Here is a 27,780-nt window from a genome sequence, read left to right as displayed (position 1 = left end):
CAGCACTGTGTCTGTCTCATGTCGTGTCCGCCCTCACTCTCAGTAAAATCCCTGCCCTGATATCCTGGTTCTCTATCTGTGGTCAAGGACATACCTGCCCCTCAACAGCAATGCTGAGAAGCAGCTGAACCCCAAATGCCTCATCCCCAACTTCTCAAGAAGCAGTCCTCTCCTCAAACCATACCCCTTTTGTAGAGCAGCCCTGTCCCCATACCACAAACCCTCAGGGACAACCCTGTCCCCACACTGCAGCCCCCAGGAAACAGCCCTGTCCCCACACCACATCACCTCAGGGAATGGCCCCGTCCCCACACCACATCACCTCAGGGACGGCCCTGTCCCCAAACCACATCTCCTCAGGGATGGCCCTGACCCCACACCACATCACTTGAGGGACGGCCCTGTCCCCACACCACATCACCTCAGGGACGGCCCTGTCCCCACACCACACCGCCCAGAGAACAGCCCTCACCACACACCACATCGCCCTTTGAGGAGCAGCCTCGTACCCCTGTCCCCATTCCTGAGACACGGCCCCGCCCCTACACATCACATTCCCCTCAGGTAACAGCCGCCCCAACACCGGCCCCAACACCATCCCCAACCCCAGCCCCTCCCAGCCCCTCCCCGCGGCGGCCCCGCTCTCCCCTCAGCCGCTGCGGCCCCGCCCCCTCCGCCTGACCCCGCCCCCTGCCCGTCTCCCGCCCTCACGCGCCGGACGCACCAGAGGACGCGGCGGCGGCGGCGCGGGAAGATGGCGGCGGCCGTAGCGCGGGGCGGTGTGGCCGCGCTGCGTCGGAGCAGGTACGGGCACAGCGGGCGGGACGGCACCGCGCCGCGCTCGCCGCGCTGCCCGGCGGCGAGGGGGCTGGGGCTGTCCGGCCCCGGCAGAGCTGGGGGCCAAGCGGCAGCCGCTGCCTGACAGCCGGCACCCCGGCGGCGGGGCGGCGCGAGGAGGAGCCGGGCGGCGGCCCAGCCTCCTGCGGGCCGGGGGCCGCAGCCGCCCCCTCCTCGGCGGCTGCCTCTTCGCTGGCATTTCCCTGCCGGGGCGCACATGCGGTTGTTTCTGGTGCCCCAGCCCTGTGCTCGGGGCGTGCGCAAGGAGCCGCGTCCTCCTGCCAGCTGGAAAGGGAGGCGAAGGTTTTACGGTTTTTGGGAAGGAAAAGCGTGCGGCCATGTATGACGCTAGCTCGGTCTCGTAGTCGCGAGCTGCCCGTGTCGGAGCGATCCGCAGAAAGGGATAATGGGCGGTTCCTGCCGCTCTCGGTAGGTAACCCCGGGGAGGACCGGCCGTGGGGCGAAGCGCCTCGCGGGGAACCCGGCGGTGCTTTGCAGCAGACGGTGTCTCGTGCTTTTCCTGGCAACGGGGCGGCTTTACCAGCACTGCTGGGACGCAGCTCTGTTCTGAGAACACACAGCCCCCTACTCCCCCGCCCCAGAACCTGGAGGGAGCCTCCCCCGTGCGCAGAGCGTGCCGTTGCCGTCCGGCCCCGGTGCTCGGCAGCGGAGGGTTCTCCCTCGCCCCGCGGCGGCGGAGGGCACCGAGGGGCTGGCGTTACCGTGGGGGCCCGGCGGTGCCCGCCCCAGCAGGCTCCAGTCGCGGGGCAGAGGCAGGAGGAGGCCAGCGCTCTCCTGCGCACTTGTACTCGTCAAGGTCAGGCTGCGAGGGGCAGCGAAGTGAGGCCGGGGGTAAACTATTTAGTCTGGGCATCTTTACCGAATTTTAGTCACGTTTCGGAGCAAGGAGGAGGCTGGTTTCCTGTGCTGGTCACCAAAAACAATTTTGGTGAGAGCTTAGGGTCTGCAGTTAATTATTGCATCTTTCCGGTGTGATGATCTGTCTGAAGTACCGAGTCCCGGTGTGCCCTGCTCTGCCTTGGCAACACGAACAGCTCCTGGATGCTCCTGTGAAGCCCACGCAGCTCTTTTTGTTCTGGCTGTGCGTTTGGATTTTTAGGTTCTTACATATCAAGAACAATACACGTCTTGAGAATGTCAGTGCTTTAAGCTGATGCTAACTACTGGATTAGTTCTTAGGTTTTTGAATGCCTTAGAAGTAGCCCACAGGCTTCCAGCTTGCAAGTACTCCTTTTATCCTAGGTGTGTTAGTATGTTGTAAAGCAGGCCTTGTAATACTGCAAATTAGTGTAGTGTATGACCCATCTGGATCAGCTGACCTCATTGTTCATGGCAAAATTACATCGTGTTGCTATGTAAAACATACAGGTTCTGCAGCAGTGTGGGATGCTTTTTCTGCCTTGCTAAAGAAATAATATCCTGGGAGATGATGCAACAGCGTGGCATGTTTAGCATCTGGTTACAGGAATCTGTTTTGAGGAGGGACTGTCATGTCACATTTGGGTTAATACAGTGGTTTTAATAGAGACCATGAAGCTCAAGGTGTCAGAGTGAAATATCACTGACGCTATGTTATGGGGATAAGTGAAAGCTATAGCTATATCTCCTTGGCTGAGGTTAAAACATTGTTAGCAAGTGTCTACTAGTATCGTTATGTGATTTCTAGTCAAGAAATCTGCTATTTATAGACTCCTTTTCTAAAGAAAGGGTTAATGTCTATATGTAACTCGGTAGACACCTGAAATTAATTCTTAAAATTCTTAATAATCACTTCCTGGAATTGAATCACCCTAAATGATGCAGTAGCTTGTAAGCTAATGAAGTAATTCTGTACTCAGCATGTATCTGATCAAGAGCAGAGGGCCAAACGAAGACATCCCAGCTGTGGCATTTGCATCCAGGAATGAGGGGTTGCACAAAGACCCGCCAGACCTGGTTCTTCCCCAGGGACTGAGCCTGTTGGTGTCAGAGCACTGCCTCTCCTGCCCTGGCTGGGGCCTGTGATCTTGGCTAACAGCAGGACGTGGTGTTGCCATGCCATCTTCAAGTACTTGTCTAAACGTGCTTATTTATAGACTTAGAACAGAAATAGTTCTTGTACAATTGAATGGATCCTTTTCAGATTTATTAGGTATATGAAATGAAATATTACATATTAAACATATGAAAAATCCTACTTGAACCTTTTCCTTGCGATGGCCAGGTGTAAGTCTGTTTTATATATTTTCAGAGTGGTAGAACCACTCGCATTACAGTTCACCAGTGTACAGAGTGGTAAGACCAATTCTAAAGAAGAGCTTCTGTGTCTGCCAGCCTTTCTGCTTTTCCAGCTATACCAGTTGGTCCAATAAATTACATTACTTCTTCATAGAATCCGTAACTATTATATGTTGTACTCCTCCCCACCAGCATGGCGAGGAAGGAGATATGTCATCCCAATTCATAAGTGTCTCTTAAGGTAGTTGCTGTTGTAGTAGGTTCCTAAATGACACACCTGTGTAGCAGCCTGGTGAAGATGGAATAATCCCAACTGCTAAATGGTCGTTATAAAATTTACCACTGCATTTGCAAGCAGAGTTTGTTTTGATCAGCATGGCTGAATTCAACTTCGCCCATTATAAACACTCCCTCTGGATGGAAGTAAACACCTGTTAGCCGTGTTGTTACAGAAGATAATGATGCTTGTGCTATGTGCTTTCCCTGTCAGTAGAGAAATCTTGTTTTAAACATTTTTGTTTTCCCCAGCAAACAACTTACTGGCCTTAAAGGAGTTGTTTATGTGCTGTTGGATAGAATTAGTCTAAGTTAAGCTGAAAGCAGATTTGGAGAGTACTAACTCTCATCAGTTCTAGGATCACTTATATTAAAAAAAAAAAAAAAAAGAAAAAGCAAAAAGTAACAAATAGATTACTGAACACGTAGGCCAGGACAGTGCATAAAACAAGATGGAATTAGATATTTACTTGCTTTTTTTAAAAAGACTTAGGTTGTATTCACAATCACAAATGTTTTAGAACTCTAAACAGGCCGAGGTACAATGACAACATAACTCCTTGCCCAAAAAAGGCTTTTGCCAACATAAGCACATATGACACTCAGAAGAGTATCACTGTTCCTAGAGAATTAAACTCAAGAGGAACATATGTCAATATCTGGTAAGAAAAAGAAAAGATAAAATAGATGCAACATTAAATAAGTATATGCAGGGGCAGTTGGATTGTCAGGGTTGGTTTTGGATATTTTAGAGAAGGAATAGATCAGAAAGGAATAGCCTTAGCAGGAATTTTATGAGGAGGAGGCTTTTCCCTCAGTGTTGTTCAGCTTCTGAGTATAAGGTTATCACTACAATGAACTGCTTACATTTGCATTATTAAACATTTATACTTAAGCAACTGCTTCTTTTCTGTTGTGTTTGCAGTTTGCTGACGAGCTGTAACTTCCTTATACACAAGAACCTGTGTCTTAGAACTGGAGTCACGTCGAAGCAGCCACCTGCTAGGACATTTTTCAGTGGTAAGTGAAGGCTTATGACTACCCAGTGTTTGTAAGTTCAGGGTTACTTAAAGGTTGGCAAGTTACAGTCACATATGGGTGAATACAAAGTTCTTGAGAGCAGAAATGTGGGACTCCAGCATCAGAGACCTGTGCAATTCGTGGCATTTCCATCGGTGCAAGCTTGCAAATTATGCTTTACTACTTTGATGTTTTGTTTTCGAGAGAGTAAAAGAAGTGTATTTACCTATTCCATAAGATTCCTTGTGAGATTGTTTCTCAGCTATTTTGGAATACTTGGGTAGCAAATGTTGTAGCAATAAAATAAATTAAAAAAAAAAAAAAACAAACCAGAAATAATTTCCTTAATAAGAGGAGCATTTTAGACAAGTGACTTCCCTAGCCATGGTTGAAAGCTTTTTCTCAGTTCTTCTAGAGGTGGTATCTGTTCCGTAATGATTTCATAGGTATGACGAGCCTTGCAGAGATGCAAATCTGGGCAGCAGTTTAGATGCTGTGGCATCCAGTGCAGTATTGGCTAAAACTGGAAGGGCAGAGCTGATCCCATCTAGGGGAATGCCAGCCCCTCATATCAGGAATACCTCCTTTGGAGCTCATTAACAGGCCGTGCAACTGTTTATTTTCTGGGTTTTTTTCCTCATTATTTTTGTTAACTCTCACACTGTGTTACACCTGTATGTGTTTATCAGAAAGTAACCGGCTTCACTTTGTCATTGTGACATCTGCTGCCCTAATGGTCTCTTTTTAATGTACCCCCTTTGAGGATATTTCCCTTTTTTTAAGCTTCTTTGATACTTTGACAATCATCCTTTTCACTGGGATTATCACTTCTGAGGAAACCTGTGTAACAGGCCCAGCAGAAAAGGAGCTAAGATAATAAACTGCATGGCTGCTACATTCCTATTTTCTGTTTGGTTGGTTTTGATTGGTTGTTTTTTTCCTAAGTGAAATTTATATTGGGATCTGTTTCCATCTTCCTTGGCAATATATGTTTTTTTTACAAGTTTGCTGTTGAATTAATATGTTCAAACATTACAATATCTGGGTAGCTCTGCATCCTTCATATTATTGTATGTAAATGTGATACAAATGCACTTTTCTCATATCATGTCCATCTTGGTACACGAATGAATCAAGTTTTTCCTCTGTGAGTGTTTTTGTACAACTTAACAACATACTGTAAACTGGAAGCTGGTCATGTAACAACAGTGTCACTTTCTTGGCTTCATCAGGTCAGCTGTATGCAAAACGAGGGATTTCATGTTTCCCTGTACTCCCTTTTCTGAAGAAAGTAGAATATTTTGTAAAGCAAATTTAATCAGACTCTGATACTAATAACAGGTGCTAGAGGAAGGACCCTGGGGAATCTCTTTATGTGTAGCTTTTAGACTTTTCCAAACATCTAAAATTTTTCTAGTGAAGATGATCTCTATATAGCCAATTAGAACCCATTAAGCACAGGTTTATTTTTCTTAATTAACTTCCGCACATTACTTAGTTTTCTGAGGAGTCTACAGTTGAAAAATGACTTTTTTTAAAGACACAATACAATTTAGCAAAGAGATTCATTTTGAAAGTTTTTTACCTCAGTCTAAGAGTTTTCCATATTCTGCAACGTTTAAGTGTTCTGTTGCTCTAGAGTGTTTCTGGCAGGACAGCACGGCCAAGTAGCAGGCCAGGCATGCTTGTATCTCTCTTTTGCTGGATGCTCCATGAGGGTGATGTGAAAGAGTCTGCGTGGATGTTGGTTGAGAGATCTTTGCCAGGGATAGTCATGAATAATGAGCCTGACAGCTACAATTATATCTGTTATCAACATGAAAGCCAGTGAAATAATTTAGACGTGAAGTGACTGACTGAGGCGGCCAACATCGATCTTTATATATGATGGATAATAAGACAGTAACAGCACATACCAGGTGGGAATTTGTTGAAGCTGTTCAGCCGTATTACCTCCTTTGTAGTGCAGCTCTGATCAGCTGTTCACCGTGAGGAGTCAGAGGAATTTAGACTTCAGCCGTGTAACAGGCCTATAAGAAAGAAAAGGTACAAATATAGATTTATTTTTCAATTTTGTTTAATGAATCAGGAAATGGAAGTAGGTTTGTTTAAGACCTGATCAAATTGATGCTTGCACTTGGAGTTACTCTAGCTGGGTAATGCGGTGAAGATCAAATATTATTTTTTGGTTTTAGTAAATATTTGTTTGTAAACTTGTAGCATATGTGTTGCCATATATCAGTATAACAACTGCATACAGCCTTCAGTTTTTGTTTCCTTGACAGCTGAGGTATGATCCCACTTTCTATAACCATTTCTTTGGGTTAACTCACCTGTCCAAATCCTTTGTCTTGACATGTCATATATGGATATTTCATTGTTGAAAAACATGCTTACACAGATAAATAACAGCAACTCTTTGTTGTCTAGAAATTAAAGTTAGTCCTTATAGAAAAAAAAAATCTTGGAAGCCAAGACGCATAGTGCAAAATTGGTGATCACATGGAAGAAAAGGTCATGTTTTGGATACCAGTTATGGAAGTGCTGTTGCATTAATGCTGGAGTTGGGGAAAAGTCAACTCTTCACATCATTTATCAATAAATTAAATTGTGCTTGCTGTGGCTTGTGGGACATCAAAGGGTTTGTCTCTAGCATAGGAAGAGAAACGTTCACATTGATGTGATCAATAGGGGCTCTTGAAGTGGAAACAAGCCTCTCCCTGGATGCAAACCAGAGAGAGCTGTTCCCGCTGAGGCGTTTTGGTTTGGGAATTTGCTAAGCTCTGGCGAAATAACCGAGCAGCTTTGCTAACTTAGAACCAAAGATGTGGTGGGAAGAGAGTTAAAGGCTCTAGGGCTAAAGAGTATTGTTGGTCTCTGTGCAGACATTCCTGTTGAAATAGTGATGCAAGGTTGAAAGGTTTTGGAGTCTTTGTAAATTCAAAATAAATAAAAAGTCTTTATAAAGCTTTCTTTACTTGTACTAAATGTTTGCTGTCCTTTATTGAGCATTCTTCTTCAGGGTAGATCTTCTAGAATCTTAACTGTGGTTGCTGCCTTGTTTGTTTGTTGGTTGTTTTTCTCACTAGAAAATAAGATTTTTAATATTTTTTTTTCTGTAAGATTAAAGCTATTTTCATATTATGATGTATTTTAGGACATAAAATTCAAACAATGTTTTAAATCACACATGTAGGAAAGAAATCAGCATGAATGCTATTTGGTAAAACAAAATGTAAGCAAGAATTACTTTTATTTGGCATCTTTTTACAGTCATGGATGAAGAATAGCAGAATGCTCCTAATCAACTGTACTACTTAGAATAAAGCTTCCCGGATTGCTGAGCAATTATGCTTTGTCTCTATGGGCACCTAGAAATAGATTTGGAGTTTACTGAATTCTTTTGATTGTTAATGCATCCTTTCATAGTCAAACCCTAAGCCTGACATCAATGGAAGAAGATACAGTCCATTGTTTTTTGATTCTGGCTCATCCATGTTAATGATTGTTGTGGAAATTACACCAGTCAGTATCCGAGAATTAATTCCTTTGGGCATTTTCTCTGACTGGTAGTGACTTATGCTTATTGCTGAAACCCTTCAGACTGACTGTAATACAGACAGAAGAAGCACAGACTAATACTTGGCCCATTAAGCCTGAACGTACTTGTTTTCTCTGAAGATTTTCAAGGGAAATACTTCCCACCGCTGTGGTTGCCCTGAGCAGCTGTCCTGTTGCTTAGTGACAATGCACTGTACGTGTGTGTCACAGATGACATGTAAGGCTTGTGTTATGCAGGAGGAGCTTGGTAGTTCTCAGTAAGAAATAGATGTAATACTAGATGTCTTTTTTTTTTTCTTCCCGTATGGTAACCTGTAGTACAGCAGAAATATGCCTATTATCCTGTTTACCAAACCTACGCTAAAACAGGTCATCGTTTCCTTCCCTCTTCCAGTTAGCTGTCCGAGTGGGAATTCCCTAACTATAGTGAAAGCTTTAGTGACTGAGAAGCATGAAGTTCCACAGTACTGCAGATTGTTCCCCAGCAACTGATTATTCTGTGTAGTAACAACACAGAAGATCTCATAGTTGGAAAGATGGTAGTGCTTTCAGGCAGCTCGTTTTATGTATTTTGGGGGAAGAATATTGGGGGGTGTGGTGGGGCAGGGAGGGGGATGAAGTTAGACACGCAGGTGACCAGTTAGTGTTTGTTAGAGGAGTTTCAGTAACTTAGTAAGCTACAATAACTACTGCACTTGGGAGCGTTTGTACGTACCTGCTGTGTCATAGATTTTCGTCACCTTAGCTGACATCCCTTGCTGCGCATAATAGCTTTTTCTTTATTGTGTAGTTCTCTTTCCTGAAGCCTGTTTTTTTTCCCTGTTACAGGCAGGAAGAAGCTTCATACTGCTCCAGTAGGGCACGTCTTCCGCCTGCGCCCCTTCCATGTTCTGGTAGCTACAGGTGGGGGATATGTAGGATACAGAAAATATGAGGATTACAAGTTGGAACAGCTGGAGAAGAGCGGCGTAGAGGTGCCTGTGAAGCTTGCAAGTGAGTGGGAGGTAAGAAACTCGGGGCAATTTTGCTCCTGCCACGTTTGATGCAAAACTCCTTTGCTTTCATTCCAACAAGAAAATGTTTAATTTGTTCTCTACTGCCAATGTGTTTTTGACAAATTTGGGGCCTTAAAAATTTTGAAAGACAGAAATTCTACAGTGTTTCTGGGCAGCCTGTTACAACGCTTAATTATAGTTATCCTTATAGTGAAAAATATTTTCCTTATATCCAGCTAGAACCTTCCCTGTTTCAATTTATGGCTGTTGTCTCTCTGTCTCCCTCAGTAACGCACTTAGTTCCATCTTCTCAGTAACTTCTCCTCGGATGTCGGAAGGCTGTTGTTAGGTCCCTCCTATGTCTTCTCCAGGCTAAGCAAGCCCAGTACCCTTAGTCCATCCTCACAGGCCCTTTGACCATGCTGCTGGCCCTACACTGGACATGCTCAACTCTATCAACATGGTTCTTGATCCTAAGAAAACTGGACACAGTATTCCAGATGCGGTCTAACATGCATGAAGTAAAAGGGAATGACCTTCCCTTGGCTTCTGCTCCTCTGTGCTGTTGGCCTTCATCACTGCCAAAGCACAACGCAGACTCGCCTTCAACCTGCACTGCCCACTTGCCCTCCTGAGAGAGCGTAAGGCACATGTCTGCAGTAACTGCTGGAGCTGGGGCCTTGCTTAGTGCAATGCATTTTCTCGTTCTCCCCACCTTGCATTGCAGGGTAGCAAATTAAGCACATTATGCAATTCACAGAATTAAATACAGAAATCAAAATAGGCAAGATTGAAAGTACCTATCATAAAATTCAAAAAACATTCAGTGCTAAGTTTTTTTTATCCTAGTAGTTCTAGTTCTGGGTGCAGCCTGTGCAGTAGTTGTAGGGTTGATCATCTCACTAGCTGCTGTGCTACTTTTGGCACTTTGCTTGCTTCCTCTGTGCCTTCGTGCCTTACATACCTTACAAGGAAGATGAGACAGAATTAATACATAGTTCATGAAAATCTACCTGTTTTCTTTGTGAATATGTAGCAAGACTTTTTTTTTGTAGGTAACACCTAGTTCTGTAATGGCTTTTTGTTGATCCTGAGGAATTTTTACATTTTCCTTCTGGATTCCAAAGAATTTAAAAATTATTGTGGAATTGCAGTATATATATATCAGATGCATTGGTCAAATACTCATTGCAGCATTGAAGTAAGAAATATTTCCTATAACTGCTGTATCTCCTTTGAAATATTAAGTGTACTGAACAGTTCCATGTTAGATAGTTGAAAGTATATGTGGTGTCCTTCAAACAGCCAGGTGAGTGCCTGCTTCAGTGTCATTTCTGAAGGCAAGGAGTTAAAAATTTTAGGATTATAGGATTGTGTAGGAGATGCTTCAGTATGACCTTTAGCATCTCTGTTTCTTTGCATTCCTGAGCACACTGCCAGTTTGAGAGTGGTTTGGCCGCATGCCTGTGGGGGACTAGGCTGGAATCCCTAAATTCGTTTTCACTAATGACCCAGATCAGATATGATCCAGACAGTCCAGATGCTGACAGCTTAGGCTATGATAGCTCCTGAGGAATTTGTCTGTAAATCTGTCTTCTGTATATTCTTTTCCTGCTGAAGCTTATTTCACAGTTTTATGTTCTGATTAAAAAAGAACTGGTAAGTGTCCATGGAGTATTTATTTAAAAAAGCAATGTCAATTCAGTTTTGATACCTGAAAACAAATGTTGGTTTTGTTACTGTTCATACTTTTAGATATGAAATTGGGTAATTCTGTTATTAAATTTGCTTTCTTTCATTATACTGATATGCTGGTTTGTTATTATTTGATGGTTATTATTTGGTGAAGCTACAAGTATTACTTTTGATGGAACAGCTCTAAAGGATTTGGTTTTTGCAGTGGAGAATCGAAGAATTTCGAACTGATAACCAGGCTTCAAATGCAGCAAATATGAGTAGGAGACACTAACAAGTTTCCTAATCCTTTCTGATATGCTTAAGTTCTGTTGAATGCTTCTTTGCGAGGGAAAGGAAGCTTGACAGTTACGAGGAAAAAGAGAACCTGTGTTCAGACGTTGCAAGAAATATTCCAAACAATGAAGGATTGAAGAAAATGATCTACATTGTTCCTTTTTATTGGAAAGTGGAGTGTCTTTTTTGCTGACCTCTCGTTTTCCATTATTCTGGTTCTTGTACCGCTGGAAGCACACTTAGAGCGTGGAAAAGAGAGGTGTCAGTTTTAGAGCAGAATAAGCCTTTGCATAGGCAAAAAGAGACCAAATGTGGTAATGAGCTTTGAAAGAGCAATGTAGAAGAAGAAGCTGCTGCACATGCCCTCAGGTCTGAGCCTGCTGCCCTGAAGTTCTGATTCCACAGTACGGACCTCATGTTCGTGTGAGAACATGCACCATCTTCCACCTGACAGCTTTGTGTGTAAGGCAGATTCTGTCGCTTCTGAGCAGAAGGCAGAGATATGAAATAGGTAATCATCATCATCATGTTGTGCAAGCAGGGGACCTCTCCCTGTTGCTGAGATACATTTCGGTGTAGTCGCAGAAGTGTGCATAGTTTTCCACTGAATTAAAGAGAGTATACTCCTGTGTATTTTTTCTTTGCTCAAACTTCATGAAAGAATAGGGAGAAAAAAATATGTATCTGGTTTAAATCACGTGTGTCCCAAGTTCTTCCACAGGGAAAGACAGAACTATTGTTTCTTTGTCGTAGACCTTTTCTTCCTGTAATTTTCTTAGAGACATTATGTAGCTAATAGCTTGAGCTGATTAACGCCTTAGTGTGTCTCCCACTGTGAATACCAGTGAGGATCAGCTTTCATTTAATTAGATGAGGTAAAGCAGAGGGCTTGGAGGGAGGCAGGTAGATATTTATCAGATGGATGGAAGCTTATTGTTCCAAATCCTTGTTGTCACAGAACATTTCCTGGCTGGGATCTGCATGCATAGTTTGCGATTCATATGCTGACTAGAGGCATTTTGCCTCTTCTCACCTGGGCACTGGGGCAGTGTGGATGGATAGCAGAATTGCTGTGTGAGGCCTTGGCCAAAGAGTGAGTTTGGATGAACAGAGTGACCAGATGAACAAGCGTTTTTCTCTAGAGAGGGGAACTGCTTGTAGCTGTCCTTTGCTTCCGTAGTTTGTTCTGTTCTGTGTAAGCAAAAAGTAATGTTTGTTGTAGTGACATGCACCAGGAAAAACACAGCAAACCTGTAAGGGAAGTGAGCTGCAGTGACATCTGGTAATACAGATGACTGATTAATACACAGTTCTGTCCTCTTCAAACCTCAGCTTATTGTCATGGGACACAGTTAAAAGCAGCTTAATACGGTGGGGAGGTGCTCGAGTATAGGTTTAAGATCTCGATTCTGAGAGGTAAGAACAACACAGTCTTTCCTACTGATACTAAAAACTGCTCGTATTTATGTAACAGAGGATACTGGATGCTATTTTGGCAGTGCAATACAGAAGGTGCTTTTCTTGGCCCAGAGGAGACAGACATGTGGTATTGTTTTAAGAGGTGTGTATCGAGTTCAGGAAAGAGCTAATAATGGAAAAACATCTGATTATTTTTTTTAAATCCAACTTTGAAAGACTGAAACAATCTACAGTTGGTTGTTCTCTTATTCTTCATTCTCACTCCCATCTTCTGATATTTGAAGTTTTATTTGAGCAAACATGCAATTACAAAAAAGTTTCTGGCAGAGTGGCGCACTGCATGTGATGAAAATAGTCAGAAAATGTTAAAAGGGGTGGAATTTCAACAACATCGAAATCCGTGAAGGGTGTGACAGTGTAAATGTTTTTCTCAGCTATCCTGGAAAATTGAATTGAGAAAAATCCATGTTTTTTTTAATCTGACCAGTGAGATGGCTTTTTAACTAAGCAAGTCTGTTCTAACTCGTTCAACTTCCTGAGCGTCTTGCTGGGTTTGTGGAGCAGCTCGGGTACCTCGGGAGCACTTCAGGAGAGCGCCGCGCTCTTGGGCTGGAAACGCGTGTCCGGCTGTGATCACGCACCGCGGCCCCGCCGAGAAAGCGCAGCCCCCGGGAGCCGTGCGGTGTATTTCCCTGTTCTCTCGGCAGTGGCTCCTTGGGAGACTGAAGTGGCGATGAAGGGACCTGCCGGCGCCCAGCCGGGCCGCCTCCCTGGGCAGAGCCCTTCTCCCGCGGGGCGCCCGAGATAAGATCCGCCCCGCCCCGGGGTGCTGCCGGGCCGGACGCCGTCGCGGCCATGTTCCGCTCCCCTCCGGTTTCTCTTCCTTTTCGTTTCTCCTGCCCTGGCTCCTCCTCCGAAGGGGCCGGGGCCCTGCGGGAAGGCAGTCGCTTTGCAGTGCCAGTGGCTGGGAGGCGGCGGGGGAGGCGCGCCCGCCCCGCGCCGCTTCCTTAAGGCGAGGGCCGGCCGGCACCGGCACCGCCAGCGGCGGGAGCGAGCGGGAGCGCGGGGCCGGCGCGCGGCCGGCGGTGTCCCCGGGCCGCGCCGCGACCGCCGGGAGGTAGGTGGGGGCCTGCCGGGGAGGGGGTGCGGGTGGAGCCCGCCATCCCTGTGCCCTGCCCTGCCCGAGAAGGGGCCCCGGGGGGCTCGGCCGGCCCGGCCGGACCCCCCCCCCCGCTGGCCCGGGCACGGCGGCGCGGAGCCCCGCCGGGGTCCGGGGGGGAGGGCTGCGGCCGGCGCGTTGTTGGGGTTTGCGCTGCGCTGCTTCGTTCACGTGTCTCCAAACCGCTTTAAAAGGGCGGGTGAGCATCGCGCTGCGGCGAGCGACGGCGAAAAGTCGGGGAGGAGGAGGAGGAGGAGACCCGCGGGGCGGCCGGGGCTGCCGGCCGGCGTCAGGTAAGGGCTGCGGGGGCGGGCGTGACGGCCGGGGGTCATTGATCGTTGGTCTCTGGCTTGCTGGAAGTTTTAGGAGACATGTTCCAAAGTCTCGACTCTCCTGAGTAATCTCTTAAACTAAATCGGTCTCTTGGACCTGCGTTATCAGCGTGCAGAGTCCCGCCGCTGCCGCGCTCGGCCGGGTGCCCCCCGCGGGGAGGGCAGGCGGGGCCGGGGGCGGCGCCGGCAGCTTTGTTCGGCTTCTGCCGGGTCCCGCCTTGCCGGGGGGATGTAACGCGGTCTGTGCTGCCGTTAGGGACCCCGTGCAGAACACACTTTGGGTTACGGGTATCTCGAGCTAAAATATGGGGGGTTTTAAACAGGAAATGGGAAATAATATTACAAAGTATTCAAATAATACGGTGTATTTTAGGCGTCATCAATTTTCGTGTCGCTTTGCAGAAGTAAATAAAACTTTGTTTCCTTGCTTCGCACAAGAGATCTTTGAGACTATATAACCGGCTTTTTGCACAGAATTCAGGTTTGTTTAAGAAAACACCCAACCTTTTATGCCTAGATAAAATACCACCTTTTTTTTTCCCCTCTATTTGTAGAAGACAACTAAAACAGCAGTGTAAAATTAGAGGAAAGTGATCAAAAGTTTTTTCCTTAATAAATTAAGTAAAAAAATATAGAAAAGCCTCATAGGAAAAGTAAAGAGGATGGATAAGGCAGAGCAAGGTACGTTTCATTCACCAGCACGAGTCCATCTGGGGAGAGCGGCGCAGTTGGCCAACTCTTCCCCGGGCCGAACTGGAAGCGGACGCACTACTGGGAAGTCACGTGGCGGTGGCAGACACTAACCCTGCGCTGGGCTTCCCCAGCAGTGTGAGAGCAGCTGTTGTGCTCCCAGAGTTGAGGAGCTCCTGACCAGGCGTGGAGCGTCCAGGCTTTCTCTTGCTGGGCTGGCTCCAGAGAAGGTTGGGTGGGAGCAGGGATTACGTGTCTGAAATTAAACAGATACTGCTGGGAAAGGAGTGGAACCTTTAATAAACGGTCACTGAGTACCTCTCCCTGCATGGCAAGACCTTGTTTTTGCTGGCGGTTAAATAGAATGCAGCATTTGGATGCGTACGGGGCATTTTTTAAACAGTAGTTCTGTTACCAAATGTAGAAAGTGTGACCAGAGGGCTTTGAGGATTCCAACTAGCGCATTCCAAGCCTAATGATTCATGCTTATGACTTAAAATTGAGACTGAAGGTTTGAAGTTTGGTTGCATATTACTCTTTCTGGTAAATGCCTTATAGAATCATAGAATGGTTTGGGTTGGAAGGGACCTTAACGATCATCTAGTTCCCGCCGCCCCGCCATGGACAGGGACACCTTCCCCTAGAAGAATACTGCCTTGCTGTATTGGTTTTTAAAACTTGAGAGAAGGGCTTGAGGTGGTAATGAAAAGATGAGGAATTAAATGGGGTCACTGGATTTGAAGCTTATTTGAGCTGACAGAGCAGTATGGTGTTGCGTAGCTGGCAGATTAGCAGTTCTCTATTGGATAATAATTCTCTAGGGATTTACACCTGCTGGTAACTGCTTCTTTTATTTACCTAACATGGATTCTGGGTGCGTTCAGGCAGGTGGGGGAGTTTAGTACTGACGTCCAACCTGCTACAGACCAAGAATGGTAAGATTCTTCTCTAAGCTAACCACACAGGCTTTGTGGCACTGCCTGCATCGTAAGTCCAGCTGCTGAGATGCCATTATATGAGTTTCTCTGTCAGGAGCTGGTTGATCACCAGTTCTTGTTCCTTTCTCCATGGAAAGTAGGTAAACTTAGGGTGGGTTTTTCATTTCGGCCTTCTTACACTGTAGGAACTGTATACTGCTTCTGGGGCAGCTGCAACCGGGATGGCAACTTGCCATATATGCCAGTGTTTAAACAGGACCTTGAGTATTTGCATCTTGGTGAATGTAATGAGGTCAGTAGAGCAGAACTGAAGAGAAACGAAGGTCTTCTTACTCATCTGAACTCAGATTTTGAAGAAGTGGAGAAAAAAGCTTTTAACATCAGTATTTCTCCCTTCCTGGAGAGGAATCTCTCCTGGACCACATTTTGTGGTTTGAGCTGAAGGGCAGTAGTTCCCACTGCATTGGGCTGTAGAACATTTCAATGCCCGTTTGTTTTTAGGGGGGAGGTGAGTGATTTAACTCGTTCCATGCTTTTGTAGAATCAGGCTTATTCAATCTAGAATATAATGATTTCTTGAAAATGTTTTGGGGGCTGAGATCGAATTTCTACTGAAAGAGCTTGTGGGTTTCCCTCCCTTATCCTTAAGGGAGGAGTACTGAAGAAAATGTAGATAAGACTGCTGTTTGCTCTGTTGTCCTTCTGCAGAGTCAGGCACAGGTGAAGGTCCTCAAAGGAGGAGGTCAGAGTGGGGAGCTGGGTGCCAGCCTGGCCTGCGGGAGCTGGGCACGGCCGGGTGCTGCAGGCGCCCGCGCGGAGGGCAGGCTGCAGGTTCGGGCGCTCTGCCTGCTCCTGCCTGGGCTGCACCGCTGCCAAACGAACTCGCTGCAGTTTCGTGAAGATGCATGTTCCATGTGAAAATTATTTTAATTTTTAAAAAATAAAATTTTAATTTTTTTTTTTTTCGAAACGATGTTGTTGATTTAGCTTGTTTATATTTAAAATTTAGTATTTAATGGTCGTAATTTCTAATGTTCCTGGCAAATGAAGAGAAATAGCTCCCCTGTGCTCCTTGCTGCTTTTCTTTGAATTTTGATGGGATTTGGGTAACTGCTTTCATCACTTTACTATACGGATGGCTTCATTTTTGTTACGTAGGAGTTTCTTGTGCCAGCCAGAGAAAGACTGAATGGTATTTTAAATAGGAAAACAAAAAACATTGGCACAGGGCTCAGGGAGGAAGGAGTATGTTTTGAGTGCTTTCAGTTGATTTCAGATTGACCTATCAGAAAATGTAAGTGAAATGGATAGCCACTAGAGAGTTAGCCCCTGAACTGTTCTGGGTGTTTGGTTTAATCTTGAGGTGAGCTGTAGCTAGCTGACTTCCACTTTCTGAACTAGGGGTCCAGTTTCAATCTAAATCCAGTCAACAGGACATGCAGAAAATCTATGTTGGAGATGTGGTCTGCAGGGTGAAAGAAAAAAAACTTCCCTCTACTTATATTCAGAATGCTCAGATAGAAATACTGCAGGTTTTTGTCTTTAAAAAACCAAACCAAACCAGCTTTCTTTACTCATGTTTTGTATTTTAGTTCTACTGGACATAAAAAAATGTGACAGTACTGAGAGTCACATAACAAGACATGTTAACACTTCTTTTGTACTCGATTCTCAAGCTGGCCCTAAAACTGGCTTATTTCATTATGTATCTGAGTATTTGTAGAGGAATGTCTTTTACCTGCTCCCTATGTGAGTCTTTTGAAATGGAAAGAGACTTCAGGAGATGGATGTTGGTGTCTGGCAACAGTTGTAAAATAGAAGGATGTTCCTTTTCTTTCCGTTTTCTTCTTTTGAAGCTGGACATTAAGAGCAGGCAAGGATTATTGGTGCTCAGCAGTCCCGAACTCTTTTAGCGGCAGCTGCTGCACTGCAGAATTGAAGTGGGAATTGTCTCCTCCTCTTTTCCACCCTACTCCTCCTCCCAGCCTCGGATTCAGCCTGGCTCTGGGGTGAGCTGTGCAAGGCCAGCTGGCTGCTCATCTGACTGTAGTGCATTGCTGCACAGCAGCCTGAGACTGCAGGGTGTTTTTCCGAGAGCTGAGTTTCAATGGCCACCCTGGCGGGCAAGAAGCAAGGACTGCTTACATGGACAGCTCGTTTTTATCTTGTGCGGAGTCGGCTTTGTAGTGGGATGTTGAAGTATGACACCATGCCTGTTTGTTTGCAATAGCTGCGACCCTCGTAGCGGAGATTCAAGTGGGACACAGAGGGGGAATCCAGAGACAAACCAGCGGGGGAATTAGGAACTGTGACGTCGTGTCCTCTCTCCTGTGGCGGAGCAAGCAAAGCAAAGAGAGGTAGAGGAAAAAAGACTGAGCCTTGCAACCAGCCGTCACCCTGGCGATGTGTCAGTCAAACACCCTGCAGGGACCAGATCTGCACACAGGGAAATGGTGAGATGCTATAAAGCTTTATCTAACCCTCCACCCTCTTGCTACAACCTCCACAAAGTTAAAATTCATGTCCGGAGGCTGCGTTCAGGGAATGGCGGCAGCAGCAGCTGTGCCGGGGACCAGCACCCACAACTGGACAGTCCAGGCCGGGCTGGCTCTGCCGGTGGTACACCAAATAGGAGAACTCGTTTCAGGTACTGTTCAGTGTTTTCTGCTTTGCAGGAATGGTGACTGAAGGGAGAACCGAGGGAGGGGAGGACGGGAGGGTTTTTGTGGCAGAAGGAGCAGACAGCCATCTGCAAAGCTTTTGTTTGGCCTAATTACTATAAAGCTCCTTATGCACTGAATTGGCAGAGAAGGGCATAGTATTGTATGACACGGGGAACGAGGAGCCTTTTGTTCCTTTCCTTTCTACTCTGCATCACTAGGAGATGAGAAAAATGAGTGAGAGACTGCCCTGAAAGCAGGCCAAGGCAGTGAGAAGCCGGAGGGCTCCGGGGCGAGCTGCCAGGATGCAGCTCTGCAGGGATTGGTCCATGAGTGACTGCAGTGAAGGGGGGGAGAGCAGCAGGAGGGGGAGTGGGACCTCCGTGCCTGGTGCCGGTAGCCCAGCTCCTGGCCCCACCAGCCCTGGAGCAGATGGCAGGCTGGTGGGTAGTAAGGATGGAAGGAAGAATGTAAAGTGTCCCTTCCATGTGGAGTCAGTCCCACCTCCTGCTGAGAAAGCCGGCTTTACACTTTACCTCTGCCGAGACAGCACTTCATTCCCTCAGGGTTTTTTTTCCCCTTGTGTTGTGATGAACAGATCATTCTCTGGTTTGTGTTTATTAATTCTTTGGAGGAAAGAAGTTGTGTTCACTGCAGAAAAAAAACCTCCAAGCCAAAAGCACCATCTTGCATCCCAAAGTGGTGGCAGTTGTACCTGCCTGCATGATACTTTAGTTGTGACCCAAGTTTTGAAAAGAACATGTTGGCAAGAAAATTTCCTTTGAATTTCCCAGCTTCTTTCCATCTTGGAAAGACATACACAGTATTTTATAGTTCATCCTTCACGTCACATAATCCAGCAAGAGAGAGCACTGTTCAGGGCAGCCACTGTGAGTTTGTGTGCACAGAGCTGTACCCTGGTTGCAGGGACACTGCCTTCAGCAGTGCAGGGAGAACCGGCTCCTAGCCAGGATTTCAGTCAGTGCCCAGAAGACTTGAATATTTGATAATGTGACCTTGGAAACACCAGAAATGGTTCATCATGAATAGAAGCCACAGTACAAATGGGGACCTGAAGGGTTCCTCATCCAGACTCCCCTGTGGGCGTCTGAACTGAGGCCCATGATGTCCTCTGCTAATAAGCCGACCAGCTTTCTTTCTGAGGGTTACAAGTTCAATTTCTCCCCATGGCCATTTCTGCAAAATGAGTTTCCTCTCAGTCAGGATATCCATGTGAAGAAAAATCATAGATATGGTTGATTATGAGGCAAAGGAGTTAGTTATTGGGCTACAGAGACTAGATTATCTTGCAGCACTAGCAACATTGGCTTTGTCCACGTGCTCTATTCAGAGGGTACCCAGTGAAGGGTTTAAGACTTGGAAAGATGTCTTTTGTAATCAGTTGTTTGAAACTGTATTAACTCAGGAGTGCCACTCCTATTGTTTCTCAAGTGCTTGTTTCCTAAATTAGGGAATGACCATGTAAGTTTGACTCCAACATATTTTGTGATACAAAATACAGCTTTCTAGTCAAGATGCCTTCAACATGTGAATCCTCTAAAGGACCTCAGTTTATGAGGTTTCAAGGATTTCTTTCATCATAGTATCTGCTTTTTCCTTAAAATTGCCCCTCCCTAGACTTCTTTAAGGAAGTCCCAGTACTACAGATTCCTAGCTTTCAGAATGTTGTTTGCTGTCAACTTCAGCTACCTAATAGCTGGAGTAGTCACAAGAAACGTTTTCTGGGGATGTAATCTTAGGTATTTGGAAGAAACACTCTTACTCTGTTGTTCCCACTGTGAACTGTCATGTTATTTTGTTAGCTGGATGAACCAGCTATGACTTGGTTTTAAAATTTCGCCTGCAAGTGATCTTGCCCTTAATTTTTGAGGTTGTCGTTCATAAAATATGACCTGTGAGAGTGAAAACTATTTTTTGGATGGAGGATTTTTTTTTTTTTTGAGGTAAACTGGTCTTTGACTTTGGGAAGGGGAAGAACTGACCAAAATCAAGGAGTAAGGACTTGCAGAATTGATGTTTAAGTAAAGAGTAGCAGGAATAAATCATCCCTAGCTATCAGAAGCTGGTGGCTCTGAAGCTGAGATGGCTGACCCTCTTATGTTGTGTATGTAATCTTGCAGGTTGCAGTTTCCCCAGCTGGCCCTGAGGCGAAGGTTGGGCCGGCTAAGCTGTATGTCTAGGCCTGCTCTGAAACTCCGTTCTTGGCCTCTGACTATTCTCTATTATCTTCTGCCTTTCGGTGCTCTTAAGCCCTTGACCAGAGTGGGATGGAGGCCTATGAGCAGGGTAAGTGTGAGCAGGTCTCTCTGCGCTTCGTGTGTGTGAGCTGTTCTATACCAAAGGGAGCTGGCAGCAGCTGGGTGGAGAGATCCTTGATATAGGACAGGCTGATGTTCACTAGTGTGAAAGCAGAGAGATGCAGTTCATGTTTCCCTTCAGTTTTTACTGTTCATAGTTGCGTTGACTAATTGCTTTACAGACTAGTGACTTTTTTCAGTAGCAGAGAATTTCTTCATTATCTTACAACCAGAGGTCTGCCCAGGAGAACTGACAGAAACTTTTGAATTAATTCAGTCACCTCAAAGTATCAGGGCTAGGATAAGACAGACCAAACCACTTCTCCCGTTCCCTTTCCTGGCCGTACTGAAATGGTCTCTCGTTTTCTGCCTTTTTTCACAGAGAGGGTTTGTTCCTCAAGTTCTTTGAGCATTTGTCATCCAGCCTGTCCAAATGACATGCAAATCTCTGCTCCGACACTGTTGAGAGCAGGGTGTAGGAAGCCTTGCACATGGATATTCTCTGCACATAAGCAATTTCAGAACGCAACAACCACACAAATACTTGGATTGAAAATGGCAACAAAATTGTCGTTAAGACTATTTCATTGAACAGCCATTCTGTTTGATTCCGTTAGCTTGAAAGCTAACGGCTCCTTTGAAGAGAAGGGGCTACTAGGAAATACCACTTTGACAATTTTTGTGATTTTTATAGTTGTATCTGCTTATTCTCAGCATTTGTGGAAAACAAAGCAAAATTTATTTTAGAAATTAACACTGTATAAGGCACGTCAAATAAAATGCCAACATTTTTTCTTCAGTATATCAGCTTATATAACCTAAGGTACTATTGATTCAGAAGATTTTATCTGAAGCAAGATTAGGTTGGTGTTTTCTTTCTGAAATATCACTATTTCAATGTGATGCAGGATGGTGATTTGTGAGTGAAATCTTAATTCACTGTGTTTGATAGGATGGACAGGCTCTCAGCCAGTGCGCGCTTCTGTTTGTGTTTATGGCTGCATTTTGCAAGACTTAATTGTGAATGATCATTTAATCTCAATATTAATCATACGACTCTCAGTAAGAAAAAAACACAACTTTTAGCTGGGAAATAAATGTAGCTGAGCTGCACTGTTCAAAAAAATTGTACCAAATTCAGCAGATAACCTGTTTTGCAAAAGTAGTTTCAGAGGGTTCAGTTCCTTTCATCCACTCCACACACCAACCACCACCCCCCCGATTACATCATATCATGGTCATACGAGCCTTTTGGCTGATACTACGTACCACAACCCCCAGAAGAGTTACCTGCTGGAATTGCCAACAGGAAGACGCTGTCATCTGTCAAGCTAGATCAACAGCATAGACCTCTTACCAACATTGTTTTGTTTTTCTTGCTGCTAAAACTTATGCTTGGTGTAAGTCCAAAGATACACTTCTACAGGAATAAAGGTACTTTAGCAATTAGCAACTACCGTTGTTGCAAGAAGGAGTAAGGCTGGCATAAGTTTCTACCAGTGTAGCTGCATCCACATGGGTATGTTTCTTCGATTGTACAAGTATTGTTAGAGTAGTGCAATTCTGGGATGTGGAAAACACTGTTGTTAGATGCATCTGAGAAGCATGTCATCAGACCTTGAGAAATTATTTCATGCAGTTATTCACAAAAATGAATATATTTGTAATGTTAAACCCTTCTGATGAGTCTCCTACTAGAATATGTGAGATGTGTCTTTTTTTTTCCTGTAAGCCTCACATTGGGCAGTTTCTAGTACCTTGAATGTGGAGCTTCAGCCTGCAGGGGAGTGGAGATTTTGGCTTCAGTGTAAGATTATAGCAAGTTTCATCCTGTCTCTCATCTGCTTTCATCAGAATGGAAGGAATGAGGATGACATGCAGTGTTAATTTTTTGCTGACTTAAAGGCTGCTTTTTGTGTGTGGTGTAACCCACTGAATTCAAGAGAGTGGTTGGCAGGAACCATTTGATCCTTTCTGTTTTATGGGGAGAAGTAAGAGAAGGCCATCAGTGGGAGGAACTGAACGACGTGGTGCAATTCTTCTTTCTTCAGGTTGCTCTGTACAAATCGGTACCAACTCGACTGCTCTCACGAGCCTGGGGTCGCCTGAACCAGGTGGAGCTGCCTACATGGCTCCGGAAGCCTGTTTACAGCCTGTACATCTGGACATTCGGAGTAAACATGAAGGAGGCAGCTGTGGAAGATCTGCATCACTACAGAAACCTCAGTGAATTCTTCCGCAGGAAGCTGAAACCACAAGCGCGGCCCGTCTGCTGTGTGCATAGTGTGGTGAGTAAAAGGAAGTGAAGGCTTTGCACTCCCAGCTTCCCTCCACCCCCAGAGGAACGTGTGAGGAATGAATGAATTGCTAATGTGTTTTATTTTTGTTCTCTCTGCTGTAGATTAGTCCCTCTGATGGAAAGATCCTTAATTTTGGACAGGTAGAAAACTGTGAAGTGGAACAAGTAAAAGGGGTTACTTATTCTCTGGAATCTTTCTTGGGACCTCGCATCTGCACAGAGGAACTGCATTTTAGCCAGGGTGAGTTCCGCATTTATTCTGCCCTCTCGGTGTTCTCAGAGATAAAGAGAAAACAGACTACTACTTTTTTGTTTCTTCCTTTCTTACATTGTCAGAAACAAAAACAGGTCTGATTTTTGTCTTATTTGGGGATAAACATGTCACTGTTCTAGTTCTTTTCTTTCTTACCAGTGGCTTTGTACTCTCTTGCCTGGCTCATTCTGATTATCTGAATTTAACTGGTTGGTCCCTTTTTATATGGTTGTATTGACAGTTACAATAGACTCCAAGACCTGCCACTATAATGAGGCTGTAGCACTCCTGCTGTCAGACTGAAATGTGCCCAAGCACCTGGTTAGCAAAAATTCTATAAGCTGCTCTGTAACAGGATGTTTGCTCAAGCACTCTGCTTCTAAGGACTTGTGCTGTTACTGCTCTGCAGCACCTCGAGCACTGTCTCCAGGGCCTTGAGTTTAGATGAAAGAAACAGATTTTGCTGAACTGGCGAGGGGACTGAAGAGGCCAAGTCCTGCAAACAGGGTTATCTTCAACATGAGCACAAATGCAACTAATGGGTTTTATAAAAATAGGGACTCTTCTCGAATTCTTTAGAATAGCTTTTTTTAGGGTAGCTTTAAGAGAAGTTCTGTTTCACTGGATTGCAGTTTCTGCTGCTCTGTTTAGGGAAGGGGAAACTCCAAAATGAAGGAATTTCCAAAATTATTAAAAGCAGTACAGGATCTAGTTTTTTGTGAAAGGGAAAAGAACACTTAGAAATATTGGATTCCTGGACAAAGTGTATCTTTTTGTAGTCTTGACAATACCTGTGGACTGCATTTAGTCCTCTGTTACTACCACTGGTTGTAATGTAGACCACTCGGCTATGGCAGACAACTGCATGAAGAATATCTTTAACTCCTTTCTTTCCATGGTTTCTTTGTAGCCACACCTGGCAACTCTTTTCAGCAACAACTGGTCACAAAGGAGGGGAATGAGCTCTATCATTGTGTAATCTACCTTGCACCAGGGGATTATCACTGCTTCCACTCACCCACCGACTGGAGAGTGTCACACCGACGTCATTTCCCAGGTAGGTTTCTGTTCCTAGAAGATGAATGCAGAGCAGCTGTAGAGGGAAGCACTGGGTATGGGCCACTGCTGAATGAGACACACAACTGTCGATGCATGTTGACCTGACTTGTTCCCAAACACAACTTGTTCAGTTTGCACCTGAAATACAGATAGTTCTGCAGATCAGACCAAAGAGTAGCCTAAAACACAATCTCTTCTTGTGCTTGGCAAAGAAGATGCAACTGAACAGTTATGCTGCTGGAGCTGGGATCAGAGGTTTTTCTCCTCTTTGCAGATCATCATAGTCTAGTTCAGCAGATAACAAAAATGTTTTACTACTCAGTATCCAGCAAAAATCTAAGTACTTGGATTTGGTTTCAAACACCATGAGACAATGATCTGCCACAAGGTTTGAGAAATCTGTCAAGTTCCTGGTTGAAGCTAGGCCTTGACTGAAACAAAGGAGCTACTGGATTCAATGCAGCAAAGCAGATGCATTTTATAGTTAAAAATGTGTAGTTTGAATATACCTTACTAAATTACTTAAAGGACTATGTAGGGATTTAAATCTTGGAGGTTCTTCTGTAATAGACTTTTTTTTAAGCAATTCCCATTATCAGTATTTCCTGGTCAGCTCTAGCTGTATAACTACTTGGTTTTCAGCCACAGGCTCAGCAACCACTTTCATGCATTTACCAAAGAGAACTGAAAGAGGCTGCTCTCGTGCACTGGATAGTTAACCAGTGAAACCTGTTCCTAAGCTATAAAAAGTTTCCGTAATTTCCTTTTAGTAGCCTCTAGCCTCTTGTCAGATGAATCTCATGTACGTATTAGGAGATTTCCTTCCATCCTGTCTATCAGGGCTGAGATTAGGGACTTGCTCTGCATTTGTCCTTACCCTGATCTCTCTTAAGGGCGTATCAGATGACAATTAACAGTAGTTGTCATTTGTGAATTTGTAGATGACACTAGTGTTGAAGTTGGTTGGTTACATCTTTGGTAGAGGAATAGCATCAGATCGTGTGGCAGTGAGTCCCTGCCGCCTCAGGTGATAGAGGAGCAGGTATCACTGATGCTAGAATAGGCTTCAACAGTGGCAGGTACTTTGAAAGGGACTCCCACTCCAGATTTTGCTCCCTGCTTTAGCGGCAGGCTTTCACTGTCTGGAAATGCAGTCAGGGTGAAGCTGTAGATGGGAATAAGTGAAAGCCAAGGGAGGTGGGGTGCTTACCAGTTAGTCTGAAAAGAACCATTTCCAGGTACGAAAATTTAAACCTTTTGCTCTTTAACAGAGAGAACTGTAGATGGTGCTCCAGACTGTATTCAAGCCTTACAATGAAGGATGAGCATGGTCTTTAGTTTCCCTGTGACTCTGCTAGGAAAAATGCAAAGTAATAGAAGCGCTGCCCAAGAGTGGTGATCTTTCTGGATGGAAGACTAAAGATTACATCTTTCTATGGCCCCTTTGTTTTTACTGCAACCTTGTCTTTCATTCGCTCTGCCTAGCACTTGTCTCTCTTCCTGCAAATAAGTGACAGAATTGCTTATTGGATCAGCTACAGTTACACTGAACATACCATTTTGATGGCATTACAATACTGCTACATACCAGACACTTTAACTTGCGTATTTTGTTGCTGTTTCAGGCTCTCTGATGTCTGTGAATCCTGGTGTTGCTCGCTGGATCAAGGAACTGTTCTGCCACAATGAACGGGTTGTCCTTACGGGTGACTGGAAACATGGCTTCTTCTCTCTAACAGCTGTAGGAGCGACAAATGTGGGCTCTATCCGCATCTACTTTGACCAGGTGAGCAAGACAGTAGCAGCTTTCTGGTTTTGATGGCTGAGGTTGGTACAGTATAATAAAAAAAAAATTACAACAACATTTAAAAAATCTTATTACCCCAAAATTAGGGTGTTTCACAATAGTGATGTTCTAAGGGAGTCACCTCCAGCATAGACTGTTTTTTTACTATTCCTATTGCACTTTTGAATTGTAAGTGAAGTGGTTTGGGCCACTCCGGCAACTAAACTCCACACAGCCGCCCGCTCACCCTCGCCCACCCTGGAGATGGGGAAGAGAATTAAAGGAGAAAAGGGAAAGAGACCTGTGGGTTGAGATAAGAACAATTTACTACTACTACTAATATATGAAAATATATATCTATGTACAATGATAATAATATATACAAACAAGTGATGCACAGTGTAATTGCTCACCACCCCTTGACCAAGGCCCGTCTCGTCCCAAACTAATGATCCCAAAACAGATAAGTCCTGACACCACAATCCCAGAGGAGCAAGAGGCCCAAAAATAGAGCAAGAGAGAGATAGCACTCTGAGAGTGAGAGCCCCAGAAAAGCAAAAAAGGCCCTTCTTTCCAGCTGACCCTCATGTTTATAGTGGGCATGACGCTGCATGGTATGGAATACTTCATTGGCCAGTTTGGCCCTCAATCCTAAGCCTAAGTACAAATCATAAGGGGAGTCGTGGACCCTCTGTCCTGGCTATGCTCCCCCCACCCTGTTGTGCTCCTGCACACTGGCAAGAACCCGGCAGCTGAAAAGTCCTTGAGACCTCAGTGCCAACTATAAACATCAGTGCGCTATCAGCGTTCTTCTCAGAACATCTCAGACTAAAACCAAAACATGGAGCTCTCCTAGCTGCTAAAAAGAAGAGCTAACTCTGTCCCAGCTGAGACCAGGGCAGTAAGTTCGTTCCTGCCTTGAAAATGCTTGGATATCCACAGTCTGCAGCTGTGCTAATGAATAGAGTACGCACATCCTCAATTAACAGTTTCTTCCTTCTCTGTACAGGACTTGCACACCAACAGTCCGTGTTACTCTAAAGGTTCCTACAATGACTTCAGCTTCATCTCCAACAACAACAAGGAGGGAATCCCCATGAGGAAAGGGGAACATTTAGGGGAATTTAACTTAGGCTCTACGATTGTACTAATCTTTGAGGCACCCAAGGACTTCAAATTCCACCTCAAAGCTGGACAGAAAATCCGCTTTGGAGAAGCACTGGGCTCTCTATAGAAACTCTCTTGGCAAGAAGGTTTTGTATACAAAGGGACTCTTATCACACCACTGAGTGTTTCACTTAACAAGTACGTGTCACTCAGCAGGACCTGGGTGAGGAAAACATGTCATTGCTGTGTTAAACTTGAGAGTATTCGGTCTGTATTTCCATGCTGCTGAAGGCAGAAAGAATTGAATGACCACCTATGTGTGAGGTACAGCTGCCTTTACAGATGTTGACCATGGAGGTTTCTGTCCCAGCCTGTGCCTGCAGTCTTTCATGTTCTCCCCGCAATGTGCCACAAGATAATGATGTTCTTAGAGCCTGCAAGTCCCTTTTAAGCCTTCCTAGGCTGTGCAGGTGCAGTGGGGAAGGGTGGAGGCAGAGGTTAGCTGTATTTAAAGGGATGCTGACAGGCTGAGTCAGACCTTGTATCTGCAATATCTGTTTTTCAGACCTTGAGTGAAGAACGTGTGCTCACATTTATTTTATTCTAAGACACTGCTGAAGTTCTTACATAAAGGCAGCCTGTGAATGCATAGAGCACCAAACAGTTAAATGGGCTAGTATGGCTTCACAGTCCAAACCAAGCAAAATGTACAACAGACAGCATCAGTACAATAAATTACACTCATCCAGGTTTTTTACTGTTGGACAACTTTTATTCTTTTACCTGACATTGTCCCTTTAAAAATGCACTTCGCATTGTATTTTAAACCTGAAAACACTGTGTCTACATTCCATATGGTCAT

The 27,780-nt window shown here is 44.9% G+C and overlaps 2 protein-coding genes across 7 annotated transcripts in view; one reads left to right on the top strand and one right to left on the bottom strand.

Annotated features, from left to right (window-relative positions):
• The first annotated feature begins 754 nt into the window (after positions 1-754).
• PISD (phosphatidylserine decarboxylase) lies at positions 755-27,754 on the top strand. Of its 5 annotated transcripts, none has more exons than XM_086623615.1 (9): positions 8,900-8,936; positions 17,667-17,889; positions 17,967-18,083; positions 20,238-20,403; positions 22,466-22,702; positions 22,816-22,954; positions 23,877-24,023; positions 25,651-25,811; positions 26,821-27,754. In XM_086623615.1, exons 2-9 carry the CDS (start codon positions 17,840-17,842, stop codon positions 27,043-27,045), a joined length of 1,242 nt encoding a protein of 413 aa, XP_086479741.1. In that variant the 5' UTR covers positions 8,900-8,936; positions 17,667-17,839; the 3' UTR covers positions 27,046-27,754. The 5 variants fall into 5 exon arrangements, with proteins under 5 accessions (XP_086479743.1, XP_086479741.1, XP_086479744.1 ...); XM_086623616.1 differs by lacking the exon at positions 8,900-8,936 and adding an exon at positions 13,729-13,769; XM_086623617.1 differs by lacking the exons at positions 17,667-17,889; positions 17,967-18,083; positions 20,238-20,403 and adding exons at positions 755-804; positions 4,277-4,375 and having other exon boundaries at positions 8,765-8,936.
• SFI1 (SFI1 centrin binding protein) overlaps positions 25,738-27,780 on the bottom strand; it is a 33,676-nt gene continuing 31,633 nt past the window's right edge. The window contains exon 31 of one of the 2 annotated variants that reach the window (XM_086623610.1): positions 25,738-25,764. The gene's annotated coding sequence lies outside the window, so the exon portion shown is untranslated. Of the gene's footprint in view, positions 25,765-25,813; positions 25,848-27,780 lie in introns of those variants that run through there. The other variant, XM_086623609.1, reaches the window with a different exon arrangement.

Source organism: Tauraco erythrolophus, chromosome 19, assembly GCF_009769465.1.
Source record: "Tauraco erythrolophus isolate bTauEry1 chromosome 19, bTauEry1.pri, whole genome shotgun sequence".
Classification (NCBI taxonomy): Eukaryota; Metazoa; Chordata; class Aves; order Musophagiformes; family Musophagidae; genus Tauraco; species Tauraco erythrolophus.
The sequence above is the reverse complement of the archived record's forward strand: the minus strand, read 5'-3'. Positions and strand labels throughout refer to the sequence as shown.

Bases quoted from the DNA above. Each gene is read 5' to 3' on its own strand.
- PISD (XM_009989106.2), top strand. From the start codon at position 17,887: ATGGTGAGATGCTATAAAGCTTTATCTAACCCTCCACCCTCTTGCTAC. The intron at 18,084-20,237 runs GTACTGTTCAGT...GTAATCTTGCAG, and splicing joins AATAGGAGAACTCGTTTCAG to GTTGCAGTTTCCCCAGCTGG. The intron at 24,024-25,650 runs GTAGGTTTCTGT...TTGCTGTTTCAG, and splicing joins ACACCGACGTCATTTCCCAG to GCTCTCTGATGTCTGTGAAT.